The sequence below is a fragment of the Meles meles genome, chromosome 13 (assembly GCF_922984935.1).
Source record: "Meles meles chromosome 13, mMelMel3.1 paternal haplotype, whole genome shotgun sequence".
Classification (NCBI taxonomy): Eukaryota; Metazoa; Chordata; class Mammalia; order Carnivora; family Mustelidae; genus Meles; species Meles meles.
Genome location: NC_060078.1, coordinates 62,842,164 through 62,859,985, shown reverse-complemented (window position 1 = coordinate 62,859,985; position 17,822 = coordinate 62,842,164). Strand labels below are relative to the sequence as shown.

At 38.8% G+C, this 17,822-nt stretch overlaps 1 protein-coding gene across 1 annotated transcript in view; it reads left to right on the top strand.

Moving 5' to 3' along the window:
• Positions 1-17,822, top strand: part of CFAP43 (cilia and flagella associated protein 43) — a 115,743-nt gene that overhangs the window by 26,957 nt on the left and 70,964 nt on the right. The window contains exons 9-11 of the mRNA XM_046027569.1: positions 1,806-1,922; positions 5,777-5,857; positions 15,130-15,278. Of these exons, the coding sequence (XP_045883525.1) occupies positions 1,806-1,922; positions 5,777-5,857; positions 15,130-15,278 (347 nt within the window). The remainder of the gene's footprint in view (positions 1-1,805; positions 1,923-5,776; positions 5,858-15,129; positions 15,279-17,822) is intronic.

Genomic DNA, 17,822 nt, shown 5'->3' with positions numbered 1-17,822 from the left:
CCAGTGGTGCTCTATTAATATCAGACAAAATAAACTTTCTGGCAAAAAATATTACTAAAGATAAATGGACTTATTTCAAAAATACTAAAAGATTAAATTCAGTAGGAACATATCAACACTTAAAATATATAGGTACTAAATAAAACAGTCCCAAAATATATAAAGCAAAATGTGACAAAATGACAAGGAGAAGCAAAGTTGTAATCTCAATGGGAGATTTTAATACACTTTCCCCAGTATATGATAGAATAAACTATTCCCAACACAGCAGGCAAAGTGAGAACAACTTTTCCATTTTCTCTGCAGAAGCTTCCAGTGATTCCCCATGTTACTCTGACTAAGAGCCAGCATCCTCACTATGCTTTACAATCCCTTTGTAATGTGGATTCTACTCACCCCTGGGCCTTATCGCCCCCTACCCTGCTTTTTGTTCACACTGCTCCAGTCATGCTAGTCATCATACTGTATTCTTTTTTTTTTTAAGATTTTATTTATTTATTTGACAGACAGAAATCACAAGTAGGCAGAGAAGCAGGCAGAAAGAGAAGAGGAAACAGGCTCCCTGCTGAGCAGAGAGCCTGATGCAGGGCTCGATGCCAGGAGGACCCTGGGATCATGACCTGAGCCAAAGGCAGAGACTTTAACCCATTGAGCCACCCAGGAGCCCCGTCATGCTGTATTCTTTAACTCACCCAGCATGTTCCTCCCTCTGTGCACTGGCTACTCTCTCTGTCTGGAATGTTCTTCCCATAGAATCCACATGGATCCTTTCTTTCCTCATTTCCTTCAAGTCTTTTAAGTCATCTCTATAAAGCCTTTCTTGGATACTTGGTTTAGAATTTCACATTCTTATTTTGCTATGTCATATCCTCTTAACCTGCTTTATTTTTTGATTCTTACAATCACTGCTGTTTATTTAGATACCTTGTCCATTGTTTGAATTCCCCAGCAGAATGTAAGCTCCATGAAGGCAGGGAATATTTGTCTGTTTTGTCCTCTGATATAGGCCCAGGATCCAGTGCCTGACACAGTGTATCCACTCAATATTTGTTGAAGGAATGAGTGCAAGGTAAAATCAGTGAATATCTATCAAATTTAGACTCTACAGAGTTGAAATTTTTAGATAAACAAGAACAGAAATACTCACACTTAACTCAAGCTTGAAAAACGTGCTGTTAGTTGAAAGCAGACTTCTTATTGCTACTTATGTGCTCACACCATATTACAGTTACTTAGCAGAGAGTCCCAACTGACAGGATAGATTTTTTTTTTTTAGGTGAATTGGCAGCTGAGAATTACAAAGAATCATGAAGTAACATCTTCAGCTACACCTCCACAATTTCTACAAAGGCTTATTTAAAAGTTTGTATCAATGCCCACCATGGTCTAGTATGTGATTAAGACTTAGTTTGTCTCCACAACTTTCCTGGTCTTCCACACTTTACAAGGTTTTTCTATAAATAGACATTTTTGAAGTCTGGAAAAAATGTTTTGTTGTGTTTTATAACTTAAAAACCAAATATTTGGATTTGGAGAAAAAAATAAAGCCCCATTTATTGGTTATTTAAAATGATAAATGAATGAATGAATTGATAAACAAACAAATTAAGCATCAAGATTTTAAGCTCCTCAAGGTCAGGACTTTACTTAAGTTAATCTCTAATTTCCGACACAGTGCCTTGCTCACAGTGGACATTTAATAAATACTTGTTGAATTGCATACATAACAATTACATCGTTTCTTTCTTTCTTTCTTTCTCTCTCTCTCTCTCTTTCTTTCTTTCTTTTTTTGGTATATTTAACAGGGATCTGTTTTTATTTACACTCCTGGTGAGAAGCCGACCTTTGATAAAGTCCTAGAGGCTTGTGATGGGAAATTTCAGGCAATTGACTTTATCCCACCTGGAAATGAATACTGCATGGTAAGGAATAATTTATTATCTCACAGTAGGATTTTTAAAAATGATTTTGGAAGATCTTGTGCAACCTTATACAAATAGGAGGCAGGGGGTATTCTTGAGGATTTGGAAGAAATGCCAACCACTTCCATCATCAAATATACGCCCCAGTTAGATGACATCATTGTATTGTGACTTCATAATATTAAGTGTCTGAAAACAGTCAAAGCAATTGAAATCTTAGGAGCCATCCTGTTTATACTCACCATCCAAGTTTTCCAAGTCACATCTTTCAACACATTCATTGCCAATGAGTTATCAAAACTCATTAAACAATTACTGTTTACCCTCTTTCAGAGTGGTACAGCCCCTCTGAGGATGAAAATGAAATGCAGTACCAGTCAAAATCCTAGCAAGTTGTTTTACGGATATCAATAAACTGATTCTGAAGTGTATGTGAAGAGGCAAAAGACTCAGAATTACAAATACATAATAATAGAGTCAAAAAATTGGACAGAAGACATGAACAGACACTTCTTCAAAGAAGATATACAAATGGCTAACAGACACGTGAAAAAATGTTCATTATCATTAGCCATCAGGGCAATTCAAATCAAAACCACATGGAGATACCACCTTATGCCAGTTAGAATGACAAAAATTGACAAGGCAAGAAACAACAAATGTTGGAGACATTGGGAGAAAGGGAGCCCCCTTAAACTGTTGTTGGGAGTGCAAGTTGGTATAGTCACTTTGGAAAACAGTGTGGGGTTTCCTCAAAAAATTAAAAATAGAGCTACCCTATGACCCAGCAATTGAACTACTGGGTATTTACCCCAAAGATACAGATGTATTGAAAACAAGGGCCATATGCACCCCAATGTTCATAGCAGCAATGTCCACAATAGCCAAACTGTGGAAAGAGCCGAGATGCCCTTCAACAAATGTGTGGATAAAGAAGATGTGGTCCATATACATAACGGAGTATTACTCAGCCATCAGAAAGAATGAATACCCAACTTTTGCATCAACATGGATGGGACTGGAGAAGATTATGCTAAGTGAAATAAGTCAAGCACAGAAAGTCAATTATCATATGGTTTCACTTATTTGTGGGGTATAAGGAATAGCATGGAGGACATTAGGAGAAGGAATGGACTTTTCCTGTGGACCCTGGGAAACAATCTGAGGGTTCTAGAAGGGAGCGGGTGGAGGGATGGGTGAGCCCAGTGATCACAGATTGCATGGAGCGCTGGGTGTTATATGCAAACAATGAATCATGGAACACTACATCAAAAACTAATGATATACTATATGGTGACTAACATAACATAACAAAAGAAAAAACATGTACGATATTGAAGAACAAAGTATAAGGCTTACACTGCCCAATTTCAAGATTTACAAAGCCGCAGTAATCAAAACAGTATAGTGCTGGTGAAAGACTAGACAAATAGATGAATGGAACAGAACAGAGAACATAGAAATATATCTGCATGAATATAGTTAACTGACCTTTGACAAAGGAGCAAGAGCAATTCAATTGAGAAGGCGTAGTCTTTTCACCAAATCATTGCAGGAGCAACTGCACATCCACATGCAAAATCATCATCATCATCATCATCATCATCATCATCATCATCATCATCACCATCATCACCATCGAGTCAGACTTTACACCTTTCTCAAAACTTAACTCACAACGGGTTATAGACCAAAATGTTATAGACCTAAATGTAAAATGAAAAATATAGAGAAAGATCTAAGTGATCCTAGGTTTGGCAATGACTTTCTCAACACAATACAAAAACATAATCCACAAAAGGAAAAACTGGTAAGTTGGACTTCATTAAAATAAAAAACTTGGGGGTACCTGGGTGGCTCAGTGGGTTAAAGCCTTTGCCTTCGGCTCAGGTCATGGTCTCTGGGTCCTGGGATTGAGCCCCGCGTCAGGCTCTCCGCTCAAGCGGGGAGTCTGCTTCCTCTCTCTCTTTGCCTGCCTCTCTGCCTACTTGTGATCTCTGTCTGTCAAATAAATAATTTTTTAAAAATAATCTTAAAAAATAAAATAAAATAAAAAACTTGTACTCTGGGAAAGACACCCTTAAAAGAAAAAAAAGAAAAGCCACAGATTGGGAGAAAAGTCTTTGCAAAACCTGTATTTGATAAAGGACTGGTTTCCAAAATGTAAAAAGAACTCTTAAAACTCAACAATAAGAAAATAACCAACCACAGTAAAAAAAAAATGGGCAAAATATCAAGTACCTTGCCACAGAAAATATACCAAAGGCGAATAAGTATATGAAAAGATGGTTTAACAGTATTCGTCATTAGAGAATTGCAAATGAGATGACACCACACACGTATTAGAATGTCTAAAATCTAAAACACTGGCAATCTCAAGTGCTAGCAAGGATATGAAGCAACAGAAACATTCATTGCCTATAGGAATCAAAATGGTATAGCCACTTTGGAAGTTTGGCAGTTTCTCACAAAACTAAACACATTCTTACTTTATGATTCAGCAACTGAGCTTCTTGTTATTTACTTAAATTATTTGAAAACCTATGCCCACACAAAAACCATCACGTGAATGTTTATAGCAGCTTTATTCATAATTGCCAAAACTTGGAAGTAACCAAGATGTCTTACTTAGTGCTTAAAATATGTAATATTATTCAGCACTAAGAATAAATGAGCTATTAAGCTATGAAAAGACATAGAATAGCTTTAAATCCATAGTGTTAAATGAAAGAAGCAAATTTGAAAAAGATGTATGATTTCCTCTATATAATATTCTGGAAAAAAGAAAAACTATGGAGATAGTATGGGTCACCAGGGGCTCAGTGGGGGAAGGATGGAGGTGGAGAATAGAGAATTTTTAGGGCAGTGCATCGGTATGATACTGTGATGGTGGATACATATCACACAGTTGTCAAAACCATAGAATGGATAACACAAAGAACGAATCTTAATGTAAACTATGGGCTTTATCAATAACAATGAATCAATACTGGCTCATCAATTCTAATAAATTTGCCACACTAATGCAAGATAATAATAGAGGAGATAGTATGTACGTGGGGGGTGGGAGGGTATGGCAACTCTCTAGTTTCTGCTCACATTTTCTTTAATACTAAAACTGCTCTTAAAAACAAAGTCTGTTAGACGCATCTGGGTGGCTCAATCAGTTAAGTGTCTGACTTTTTTTTTTAAGATTTTATTTATTTATTTGAGAGAGAGAGAGTATGAGAGGGGCGAGGGACAGAGGGAGAAGCAGACTCCCTGCTGAGCAGGGAACCAGATATGGGACTCGATCCTGGGACTCCAGGATCATGACCTGAGCTGAAGGCAGTTGCTTAACCAACTGAGCCATCCCGGTGCCTGCTCGCCCCCCCCTCCCTTTTTTAAAGATAAGTGTCTGACTCTTGATGCCAGCTCAGGTCTTGATCTTAGGGTCTTAAGTTCAAGCCCCATGCTTTGCTTTGCTTTTTTTTTTTTTTTAACAAAGTCCATTAGTTAAAAAAATACATATCTAATTTCCTATTTCTAGATTTATTCATTAAACAATAATCCTGTTGAATTTCCAAGTAACTCAGTTATGTTACATGGAAAAAAAATCATTTTACTTTTCTAATCTTAGTCATTATGTTTCTTAAATTGTATTAAACATACTAGTTTAAAAAAAGATAATTGTTATTTTTTGTTCAAATCAGAAGTACTGATGTTGTGAGCGTTATTATAATCCATATGAGTAAAATGAAATTTTATATTAAATCATCAGAGTTACTGACATACTTTAAAGGGATTTAGAACATGGTTCCATAACACAGTCTTATATTCCATTTTGAGTTTTCTTTTTCTTTTTTTTTTAATAGACACTCACACATTCAGGGGAAGTTTGTGTTTGGTATACAGAAGATGGTACTTGTGCCAGCAGGATTTATCTGAATACCCCAGTAAGTGTGCCTTATAAATGGATTAAAATATTAAATTCTAATCCAATCTGTGTTTTCATACTTACATGTCAAGTCTGTGGAAATACTTGCTGCAGGTACCTTATTGCATTTTTACCTTATATATTTAGAATAATTCTTGTGTATAAAATGTATTCTACAGCCCAGAGGGTGGAACATAAGGTACTGAATTGGAGTACAGGAATATTTTTCTGTGGTGGCAGATATTTTCGAAGTCCTAGTGGTTTATAGCTCACTCGTGCTACAACTTAATTGTGCAGTAGCAGGGTCTCTGCTCCAGAGTCCTTCTCTCAGGGAGCCATGCTGAGGGAGGGGCCACCACCTAATAATAGCTCCTAAGAGCCACAGTATGGGGAGGGAGTGCCAGAGAGTCTTGAACTAGCAATTAGTTGCTTTTACTCAGAAATACATCACCCCCGGGGGAGGTGTCAAGATGGCGGAGAAGTAGCAGGCTGAGACTACATCAGGTAGCAGGAGATCAGCTAGATAGCTTATCTAAACATTGCAAACACCTACAAATCCAACGGGAGATCGAAGAGAAGAAGAACAGCAATTCTAGAAACAGGAAATCAACCACTTTCTGAAAGGTAGGACTGGTGGAGAAGTGAATCCAAAGCGACAGGAAGATAGACCATGGGGGAAGGGGCCGGCTCCCGGCAAGCGGCGGAGCAATGGAGCACAAAATCAGGACTTTTAAAAGTCTGTTCCACTGAGGGACATCGCACCAGAGGCTAAACCGTGGTGAAGCACACGCGGGGTCAGCGTGGCCCCAGGTCCCTCAGGGTCACAGAAGGATCGGGGCTGTCGGAGTGCCACAGAGCTTGCAGGTATTAGAACGGGGAAGCAGGCTACAGAGACAGAGCCGAGGAGTGAGCTCTCAGCTCGGGGTTACCTTGAAACGGTCGCAGGCTAGGTGAGCTCAGAGCACGGCCAGAGGCTGGGGATACGGGAGTGATTGGGCACTGTTCTCTGGGGGCACACTGAAGAGTGGGGCCCCAGGCTCTCGGCTCCTCCAGGTCGGAGACTGGGAGGCCACCATTTTCATTCCCGTCCTCCGGAACTCTACAGAAAGCGTTCAGGGAACAAAAGCTCCCGAAAGTGAACCCGAGCGGATTACTTAGCCCGGCCCCTGGTAAGGGCAGTGCAATTCCACCTCGGGCAAAGAGACTTGAGAATCACTACAACAAGGCCCCTCCCCCAGAAGATCAACAAGAAATCCAGCTAGGACCAAGTTCACCTACCAAGGAGAGTACGTTCAATACCAAGGACAGCAGCAGAATTCCAGAGGAGGAGAAAGCAAAGCACAGAACTCATGGCTTTCTCCCCATGATTCTTTAGTCTTGCGGTTAATTTAATTTTTTTTTCAATTTTTTTTCTTCTTCTGCTAATTTTTTTAACTTTTACCATTTTCTTTTTTAACTTTTTAACTAGTTTATCTAATATATATATTTTTTTCTTTTTTATATTTTTTCTTTATTTTCTTATTTTTAATTTTTTCTTTTTTTTTCTGAACCTCTTTTTACCCCTTTCTCCCCCCCTCCATGATTTGGGGTCTTTTCTGATTTGGTTAAAGCACATTTTCTTGGGGTCTTTGCCACCCTTTTAGTATTTTACTTGCTCCTTCATATACTCTTATCTGGACAAAATGACAAGGCGGAAAAATTCACCACAAAAACAAAGAACAAGAGGCAGTACCAAAGGCTAGGGACCTAATCAATACAGACATTGGTAATATGTCATATCTGGACTTCAGAATGATGGTTCTCAAGATTCTAGTCGGGCTCGAAAAGGCATGGAAGATATTAGAGAAACCCTCTCTGGAGATATAAAAGCCCTTTCTGGAGAAATAAAAGAACTAAAATCTAACCAAGTTGAAATCAAAAAAGCTATTAATAAGGGGCAATCAAAAATGGAGGCTCCCACTGCTAGGATAAATGAGGCAGAAGAAAGAATTAGTGATATGGAAGACCAAATAACAGAGAGTAAAGAAGTTGAGCAAAAGAGGGACAAACAGCTACTAGACCACAAGGGGAGAATTTAAGAGATAAGTGACACCATAAGATGAAACAACATCAGAATGATTGGGATTCCAGAAGAAGAAGAAAGAGAAAGGGGAGAAGAAGGTATATTGGAGAGAATTATTGGAGAGAATTTCCCTAATATGGCAAAGGGAACAAGCATCAAAATCCAGGAGGTGCAGAGAACCCCCCTCAAAATCAACAAGAATAGATCCACACCCCGTCACCTAATAGTAAAATTTACAAGTCTTAGTGACAAAGAGAAAATCCTGAAAGCAGCCCAGGAAAAGAAGTCTGTAACATACAATGGTAAAAATATTGGATTGGCAGCAGACTTATCCACAGAGACCTGGCAGGCCAGGAAGAGCTGGCATGATATATTCAGAGCACTAAGTGAGAAAAACATGCAGCCAAGAATACTATATCCAGCTAGGCTATCATTGAAAATAGAAGGAGAGATAAAAAGCTTTCTGGACAAAAACTGAAAGAATTTGCAAACACCAAACCAGCTCTACAGGAAATATTGAAAGGGGTCCTCTAAGTAAAGAGAGAGCCTAAAAGTAGTAGATCAGAAAGGAACAGAGACAATATACAGTAACAGTCACCTTATAGGCAATACAATGGCACTAAATTCATATCTCTCAATAGTTACCCTGAATGTTAATGGGCTAAATGCCCCAATCAAAAGACACAGGGTATCAGAATGGATAAAAAAACAAAACCCATCAGTATGTTGCCTACAAGAAACTCATTTTAGATCCGAAGACACCTCCAGATTTAAAGTGAGGGGGTGGAAAATATTTACCATGCTAATGGACACCAGAAGAAAGCTGGGGTGGCAATCCTTATATCAGATCAATTAGATTTTAAGCCAAAGACTATAATAAGAGATGAGGAAGAACACTATATCATACTCAAAGGGTTTGTCCAACAAGAAGATCTAACAATTTTAAATATCTATGCCCCTAATGTGGGAGTAGCCAACTATATAAACCAATTAATAACAAAAGCAAATAAGCACATCAATAATAATACAATAATAGCAGGGGACTTTAACACTCCCCTCACTGAAATGGATAGTTCATCCAAGCAAAAGATCAACAAGGAAATAAAGGCCTTAAATGATACACTGAACCAGATGGACATCTCAGATATATTCAGAACTTTCCATCCCAAAGCAACAGAATACACATTCTTCTCTAGTGCATATGGAACATTTTCCAGAATAGATTACATACTGGGTCCTAAATCAGGTCTCAACTGGTATCAAAAGATTGGGATCATTCCCTGCATATTTTCAGACCACAATGCTCTGAAGCTAGAACTCAATCACAAGAGGAAATTTGGAAAGAACACAAATACATGGAGACTAAACAGCATCCTTCTAAAGAATGAATGGGTCAACCAGGAAATTAAAGAAGAATTGAAAAAATTCATGGAATCAAATGATAATGAAAACACAATGGTCCAAAATCGGTGGGACACAGCAAAGGCAGTCCTGAGAGGAAAATATATAGTGGTACAAGCCTTTCTCAAGAAACAAGAAAGGTCTCAAGTACACAACCTAACCCTACACGTAAAGGAGCTGGAGAAAGAACAAGAAAGAAACCCTAAAGCCAGCAGGAGAAGAGAAATCATAAAGATCAGAGCAGAAATCAATGAAATAGAAACCAAAAAACCAATAGAACAAATTAACGAAACTAGGAGCTGGTTCTTTGAAAGAATTAATAAGATTGATAAACCCTGGCCAGACTTATCAAAAAGAAAAGAGAAAGGACCCAAATCAATAAAATCATGAATGAAAGAGGAGAGATCACAACTAACACCAAAGAAATACAGACAATTATAAGAACATACTATGAGCAACTCTACGCCAACAAATTTGACAATCTGAAAGAAATGGATGCATTCCTAGAGACATATAAACTACCACAACTGAACCAGGAAGAAATAGAAAACCTGAACAGGCCCATAACCAGTAAGGAGATTGAAACAGTCATCAAAAATCTCCAAACAAACAAAAGCCCAGGGCCAGACGGCTTCCCAGGGGAATTCTACCAAACATTTAAAGAAGAACTCATTCCTATTCTCCTGAAACTGTTCCAAAAAATAGAAATGGAAGGAAAACTTCCAAACTCATTTTATGAGGCCAGCATCACCTTGATCCCAAAACCAGACAAGGATCCCACCAAAAAAGAGAACTACAGACCAATATCCTTGATGAACACAGATGCAAAAATTCTCGCCAAAATACTAGCCAATAGGATTCAACAGTACATTAAAAGGATTATTCACCACGATCAAGTGGGATTTATTCCAGGGCTGCAGGGTTGGTTCAACATCTGCAAATCAACCAATGTGATACAACACATTAATAAAAGAAAGAACAAGAACCATATGACACTCTCAATGGATGCTGAAAAAGCATTTGACAAAGCACAGCATCCCTTCCTGATCAAAACTCTTCAAAGTGTAGGGATAGAGGGCACATACCTCAATATTATCAAAGCCATCTATGAAAAACCCACCGCAAATATCATTCTCAATGGAGAAAAACTGAAAGCTTTTCCGCTAAGGTCAGGAACACGGCAGGGATGTCCATTATCACCACTGCTATTCAACATAGTACTAGAAGTCCTACCCTCAGCAATCAGACAACAAAAGGAAATTAAAGGCATCCAAATTGGCAAAGAAGTCAAGCTATCACTCTTTGCAGATGATATGATACTATATATGGAAAACCCAAAAGACTCCACTCTAAAACTGCTAGAACTTGTACAGGAATTCAGTAAAGTGTCAGAATATAAAATCAATGCACAGAAATCAGTTGCATTTCTGTACACCAACAAGACAGAAGAAAGAGAAATTAAGGAGTCAATCCCATTTACAATTGCACCCAAAACTATAAGATACCTAGGAATAAACCTATCCAAAGAGGCTAAGAAGCTATACTCAGAAAACTATAAAGTACTCATGAAAGAAATTGAGGAAGACACAAAGAAATGGAAAAATGTTCCATGCTCCTGGATTGGAAGAATAAACATTGTGAAAATGTTTATACTACCTAAAGCAATCTACACATTTAATGTAATCCCTATCAAAATACCATCCATTTTTTTCAAAGAAATGGAACAAATAATCCTAAAATTTATATGGAACCAGAAAAGACCTCGAATAGCCAAAGGAATATTGAAAAAGAAAGGCAAAGTTGGTGGCATCACAATTCCGGACTTCAAGCTCTATTACAAAGCTGTCATCATCAAGACAGCATGGTACTGGCACAAAAACAGACACATAGATCAGTGGAATAGAATAGAGAGCCCAGAAATAGACCCTCAACTCTATGGTCAACTAATCTTCGACAAAGCAGGAAAGAATATCCAATGGAAAAAAGACAGCCTCTTCAATAAATGGTGCTGGGAAAATTGGACAGCCACATGCAGAAAAATGAAATTGGACCAATTCCTTACAGCACACACGAAAATAGACTCAAAATGGATGAAGGACCTCAATGTGAGAAAGGAATCCATCAAAATCCTTGAGGAGAACACAGGCAGCAACCTCTCCGACATCAGCTGCAGCAACATCTTCCTAGGAACATCGCCAAAGGCAAGGGAAGCAAGGGCAAAAATGAACTATTGGGATTTAATCAAGATCAAAAGCTTTTGCACAGCAAAGGAAACAGTTAACAAAACCAAAAGACAACTGACAGAATGGGAGAAGATATTTTCAAATGACATATCAGATAAAGGGCTAGTGTCCAAAATCTATAAAGAACTTAGCAAACTCAACACCCAAAGAACAAATAATCCAATCAAGAAATTAGCAGAAGACCATGAACAGACATTTCTGCAAAGAAGACATCCAGCTGGCCAACAGACACATGAAAAAGTACTCCACATCACTTGGCATTAGGGAAATACAAATCAAAACCACAATGAAATATCACCTCACACCAGTCAGAATGGCTAAAATTAACAAGTCAGGAAATGACAGATGCTGTCAAGGATGCGGAGAAGGGGGAACCCTCCTACACTGTTGGTGGGAATGCAAGCTGGTGCAACCACTCTGGAAAACAGCATGGAGGTTCCTCAAAATGTTGAAAATAGAACTACCCTATGGCTACTGGGTATTTACCCTAAAGATGCAAATGTAGTGATCCGAAGGGGCACGTGCACCCAAATGTTTATAGCAGCAATGTCTACAGTAGCCAAACTATGGAAAGAACCTAGATGTCCATCAGCAGATGAATGGATAAAGAAAGTGGTATATATACACAATGGAAAACTATGCAGCCATCAAAAGAAATGAAATCTTGCCGTTTGTGACGACATGGATGGAACTAGAGGGTATCATGCTTAGTGAAATAAGTCTATCAGAGAAAGACAACTATCATATGATTGCCCTGATATGAGGAAGTGGAGATGCAACATGGGGGGTTAGGGGGATAGGAGAAGAATAAATGAAACAAGATGGGATTGGGAGGGAGACAAACCATAAGTGACTCTTAATATCACAAAACAAACTGAGGGTTTCTGGGGGGGTGTGGTTAGGAGAGGGGGAGTTTGGTTATGGACATTGGGGAGGGTATGTGCTATGGTGAGTCCTGTGAAGTGTATAAACCTGGCGATTCACAGACCTGTACCCCTGGGGATAAAAATACATTATATGTTTATAAAAAAATAAAAAATAAATAAAAAATTTTTAAAAAAGAAAGAAAGAAATCACCCCCTTGGCCATAACTAGTTAAATGGCCCCATCTAACCTCAAGGAGGTCAGTTAGAAATGAAAGAAAATTGCCACTCTAACCAGCTTGAGACAAAAGTAAAAAAGTGGGGGTTATTGGCTTAATCAGCTATAAAGTAAGGACTTGTCTGGCCTCAGATGTTACTCAGCCCAGCAACTCAAATGATATTACCAGGGATCTTGTTTTTCTCTCTCTGTCCCTAGTTTCATCTTAGGCTTCTTTTAGTGATACCCAAATGCCACAGGTGTCAACCTCACAGGTGTCAGACCATCAAGGAAGAAAGCCTCCTCCAGTGGGAAGAGGAAGAGAAAAGAAGTCTCTTCTTTCCATCAAGCTAAATGTCTTCTAATGTCTTAATAACATCTCTGAACTAATCACTGTGGACAGAGGAATGAGAAATGCTAATTGGATTAAACTCAGCCTTGAAAATGGGAGTCAGATCTGTTTCTCTGAACTCCCAAAATAGGAGAGATGGTTTCTCAGTAGATATTCAAGGAATTTTCCAGAAAGAAGGTGTTTGGATACTGGGGAATAAACCACAGTTGTTCACAACACTTGCCAAAATGTGATACCATTATTTCTGCCATGTTCATAATATATTTTATACAAAATAATATTTTAAATCAAAACATGAAAGAACCAAGAAACAATGGCAATTCTATTTCCCCCTTATATTATCATCATTTATTGTATTACACAATTCTAGATGAGGTATGGATCTTGGTAGTAGGTAAGGAAGTTACAATCCTTTCCCTTTATAAAATTAAAATCTCAATTATAAAACAAGAGGAAGCTTCATACCTCACCTAAGAAAATGATAAGACTCAAAAGATGCACAATTCAATGGGATATATAAAACTCACCCTGACAAGTAAATATAAAAATTCTTACCTAAAACACTGAAATATGAGTAGACTGCACACTATGGTGACAAGAGCTCCTATGTATTCATTTCTATTAGAACTACTAGAACTAGAAGAGGTCTTAAAGCTCATCTGATCACATCTCCTTTCACAGACGAGAGACATACAAATGGTTAACAACCCACTCAAGAGTTTCTACAGTCTGTACTTAACCTTGCTCTTCTTGGCTAAGGAGAGAGATAGGCACCATGAGAAGGTCTGCTTTCTGCACCAGAGATCTTGCCTTCACGTGAGTGAAGGGGTGAAGCTCAGATAGCTTTCACAGTTAATTTGACAAACCTTCACTGAGCTCCAAACCAGGCATGGTGTACTCATGTGGTTCATTCTGAGTTGGGGATAATGGCTGGTTTTTCCTCACTGGAGAACACTGCTGCCTTGTGGGGTATTGATAAGTGCACTTGACCCAGCAATGCTGAGGCCAGATTTCCCTGCTATGCCTGAACTGTGTTCCCCATGAACATTTCAGGCGGTGGGCTTCAGTGAACTTGGCCCAGTACTATGATGGGAGGATATCTGGGCACTAGCAGCTTCCCTTGATGGTACTTGCTGAGGTACATAAGACCCTTCCAGATACTGCTGTCCATGATTAGCCTTAGCTTACTATTGCCCTGGAATGGAAGATAATTTCAACAGATTATTTTGAGAAAACACACACACACACACACACATCCCATTAAAGACTTCCAATTAAAAAAAAAAAAAAAGTCCCTTGCCATTTTGTTTACAGTGGCGCATGAGATACCACTGAAGACTCAACCTTTAAAATTCACCTTGAAAATCAAATGAAAACCTCCTTGGTTGAGCAACTGTGCATTCTAATGAGGCAGGACACCTGAGTTCTCAGCTTCATCATCAGCTACAGGACCGGAGGCAAATTGCTATTCTTCTCTTGGCCTCCATTTTCTCTTCTACAAAATGATTGCCTCTTAAAGTCTTTTCTATTTCTAATGTTCTTTGATGTTTTTCAAAATAACCTACAAAGTATAGAGAATGAAGCTGATTGCTTAAGTGTCATGAAAGCAAATGTATTCTCCTAGACATCATATTCCATAAGTGACTGTGAGATGAGCAGGAATCTGTGATGCATGTCTTTGGTTACATGCTGTGCTGATATGGTTATTTTCTTGTCTTCCTCCATCATACCAGTCTCCCAGGGTCGACTACTATCCAACAGATGAATGCTGATTTTTAAAAATCACTAACATTCAGTAATGATGTCCAAAAGATGCTACAAATGTATTTTAAATTTTATTTTTTCATTATGGTTGGTATAATCATTTCATAATCATTTGGGGATAAAAATGGAGTCATGGTTTAAGGCTCAAGAAATCTCTTTATATTTTTGTGATTCTAATGTTAAGATAAAAGAATAACATGTAGAGATTCGTGTGACTTATGCAGTCGATTAGCTCAGGAATGCTGCATGTCTAATTTGTAATACCACACAACACTTGCCGTGCTCCTCGTTCGGAGGGCTTTCAGATAAACCGTAGGTTCTGATGTGTGGTAAAGCTGGCTTCATGCTCTGGCACAGTAAAGTTAAGCATCTGGAGTTATTTTAAACAGGCAACAGTGCTGGCTTGCTCCCCTTCCTCCCTCTCTGCGGCCGTGGGCACCACAGGGGGCTCCATCCACTTCCTCGATGTCAGGGATGCTGAGGCCCCACAGGCAGTTCACAAGGCCTTCCCCTCCGAGTGGTCTGTGCAACACCTCCTGTAAGTACTCCCTGCTTCCGGCAGCGACATTGTAGTGGCTTGTCTGTTCAAATTTCAGTAAAGCCATAGCTTTTTTTTTTTTTTTTTTTAAGATTTATTTATTCACTTGAGGGGGCAGGGGTAGAAGGCAAGGGAGAGAGAGTTTTAAGCAGACTCTACTGAGCACAGAGCCCAATGGGGGAGCTCTATCTCACAATCCTGAGACCATGACCGGGGCCAAAACCAAGAGTTGGACGCTTAACCATCAGTGCCACCCAGGTGTCCCAAGCCATAATTTCTTTCAAATTTAAGGTTTACCTGTTTTGTTTTGAAAATGAACACATTGGCTCAGTTCAGTGTTCCAAAAGGCCAGAGGGGTGCATAGCAAAAAGTCTCCCACTCTTGTCCCCAGACACCCAGTACTCCTCCCTGGAGACAGCCTGTTCCCAATTTCTCATTTCTTCTTTCCAGAGATAGTCCATCCATAAATAAACAGAAAGGTAAACACTTCCTTTTAGTTACACAAACAGCTGTCAAGCACTTAAAATGTGCTATGTCATTGGTTCTATCGACTTCATGAGATGGATGCTCTTGTCTCTATTACAGAGCCAGAGGATGAGACACAAAGTGTTTAAGTGACTTGCTTCGTGTTACACACATTGGAAATGGCAAATGTCAGGAGCAGACCCAGACATTGGGCTCCGGAATCACTGCCTTTGCCTTTATTTTTTTTTAAGTTTTTATTTAAATGTCTTTGCTTTTAAACAGACAGCAAACCATGTACAATATTCTATACCTCTTTTTTTTTTTCACTTCAGGGTATCTCTTGGACCATATTTTCTCTTCACACATAAAGACCTTCCTTATTCTGTTTTATGGCTACATAATATTCCATTATATGGATACACTATAATTTTTTTTAAAGATTATTTATTTATTTATTTGACAGAGAGAAATCACAAGAGAGGCAGGCAGAGAGAGAGGAAGGGAAGCAGGCTCTCTGCCGAGCAGAGAGCCCAATGTGGGACTCGATCCCAGGACCCCGAGATCATGACCTGAGCCGAAGGCAGTGACTTAACCCACTGAGCCACCCAGGCGCCCTGGATATACTATAATTTTTTAATTTTTCATTTTAATTCCAGTGTTGTTAACATACAGTGTTATGATAGATCTATTGTGATCTATCACAATAGAGTGATCAGCAACTCTATTTCACACTACTCAGTGTTCACCATGCCAAGTGTTCTCTTTCATCCCCATTACCTGTTTCACCCTTCCCCCATTCATTTCCCCACTGGTCACCATCAGTTTGTTCTTTATAGTTAAAGAGTCTGTTTCTTGGTTTCTCTCTCTCTCTCTCTTTTTTTCCTTTGCTCGTTTGTTTTGTTTCTTAAATTCCACATATGAGTGAAATTATATGTTAATTGCCTTTTTCTGACTTATTTTGCTTAGTATTAAACTCTCTAGTTCCATCCATGTTGTTGCAGATGGCAGGATTTCATTCTTTTTATGACTGAGTAATATTCCATTGTGTGGACATACACCACATCTTCTTTATCTACTCATCTATCTGTGGCCCTTGGGCTGCTTCCAAAATTTAGCTATTGTAGATAATGCTGCAATAAACATAGGGGTACCTGCATCCCCTTAATTTAGTGTTTTTTATTTGGGGGGCGAAATACCCACTATACCATCATTTTGAAAAGATTGTATTGATGGGCATTTAGATGATTTCACATCTTTTAAAGTAATACTTTTTAGAAGACAGCACAAAGACATTGGATTTAAACCCAAATGTTGCCATTATTCATTCTTTTGTTAATTTATCATAATAGTAAGTATTATCAGAACTGACATTTGTGCCCTGCTTTCCAATTTGAGGTGCTGGCAGACAGTGTAGCTTATTGAATGTGACTCTTACTACACTGGTCAGAAAGGTATTAAGCATGTCCCTATTCCACAATTAGGTTCAGAGAAGTGAAGAGAGAAGCCTTTGGAGAATTGCCCAACAAGCACCTAGAGGAGTAGGGTTTCCACCCACCTCCTTGTTTCCTACAAGAGGCGGCCTCCCTCTCAGGGGGAGAGGACCCCTCACCTGCCTCCATCTATACGTTTGTTGCCTCCTCTTTCTCAGATCCTCTTCTTTTGTTTTAATTTGGATCTTCTCATTTTTCTAATTTCATGAAGGTGCTGGAACATTTCACTACTTTCTTCCTCCCCTTGTGGGGCACTGGTACCACAGAGGGCTGTGATGTCACACTGATCACTGGTGTTGGACTGTTTATTTCCCCTGGAAATGCCTTTCACTTATGATGAAATGCTTACCCAGTGCTACTGCATCTTCTTGACTGTGCACTTATAAGCTGCAGTTTGGAAACAGCATTAACCTAGAATGTCATGATTGCATTTATATGTCATCACTTAGCTTTTTTTTATAAGATGGAATAGTATTAAAAGTCACAAATCATAAGAATGACTAGTTTTGAGTGTATCTCCATGCTGTCTGTCATCTAGTAAATTTGTTTACCATCTTATTAGTGAAACAAAATTGGATCCTCAGATTTC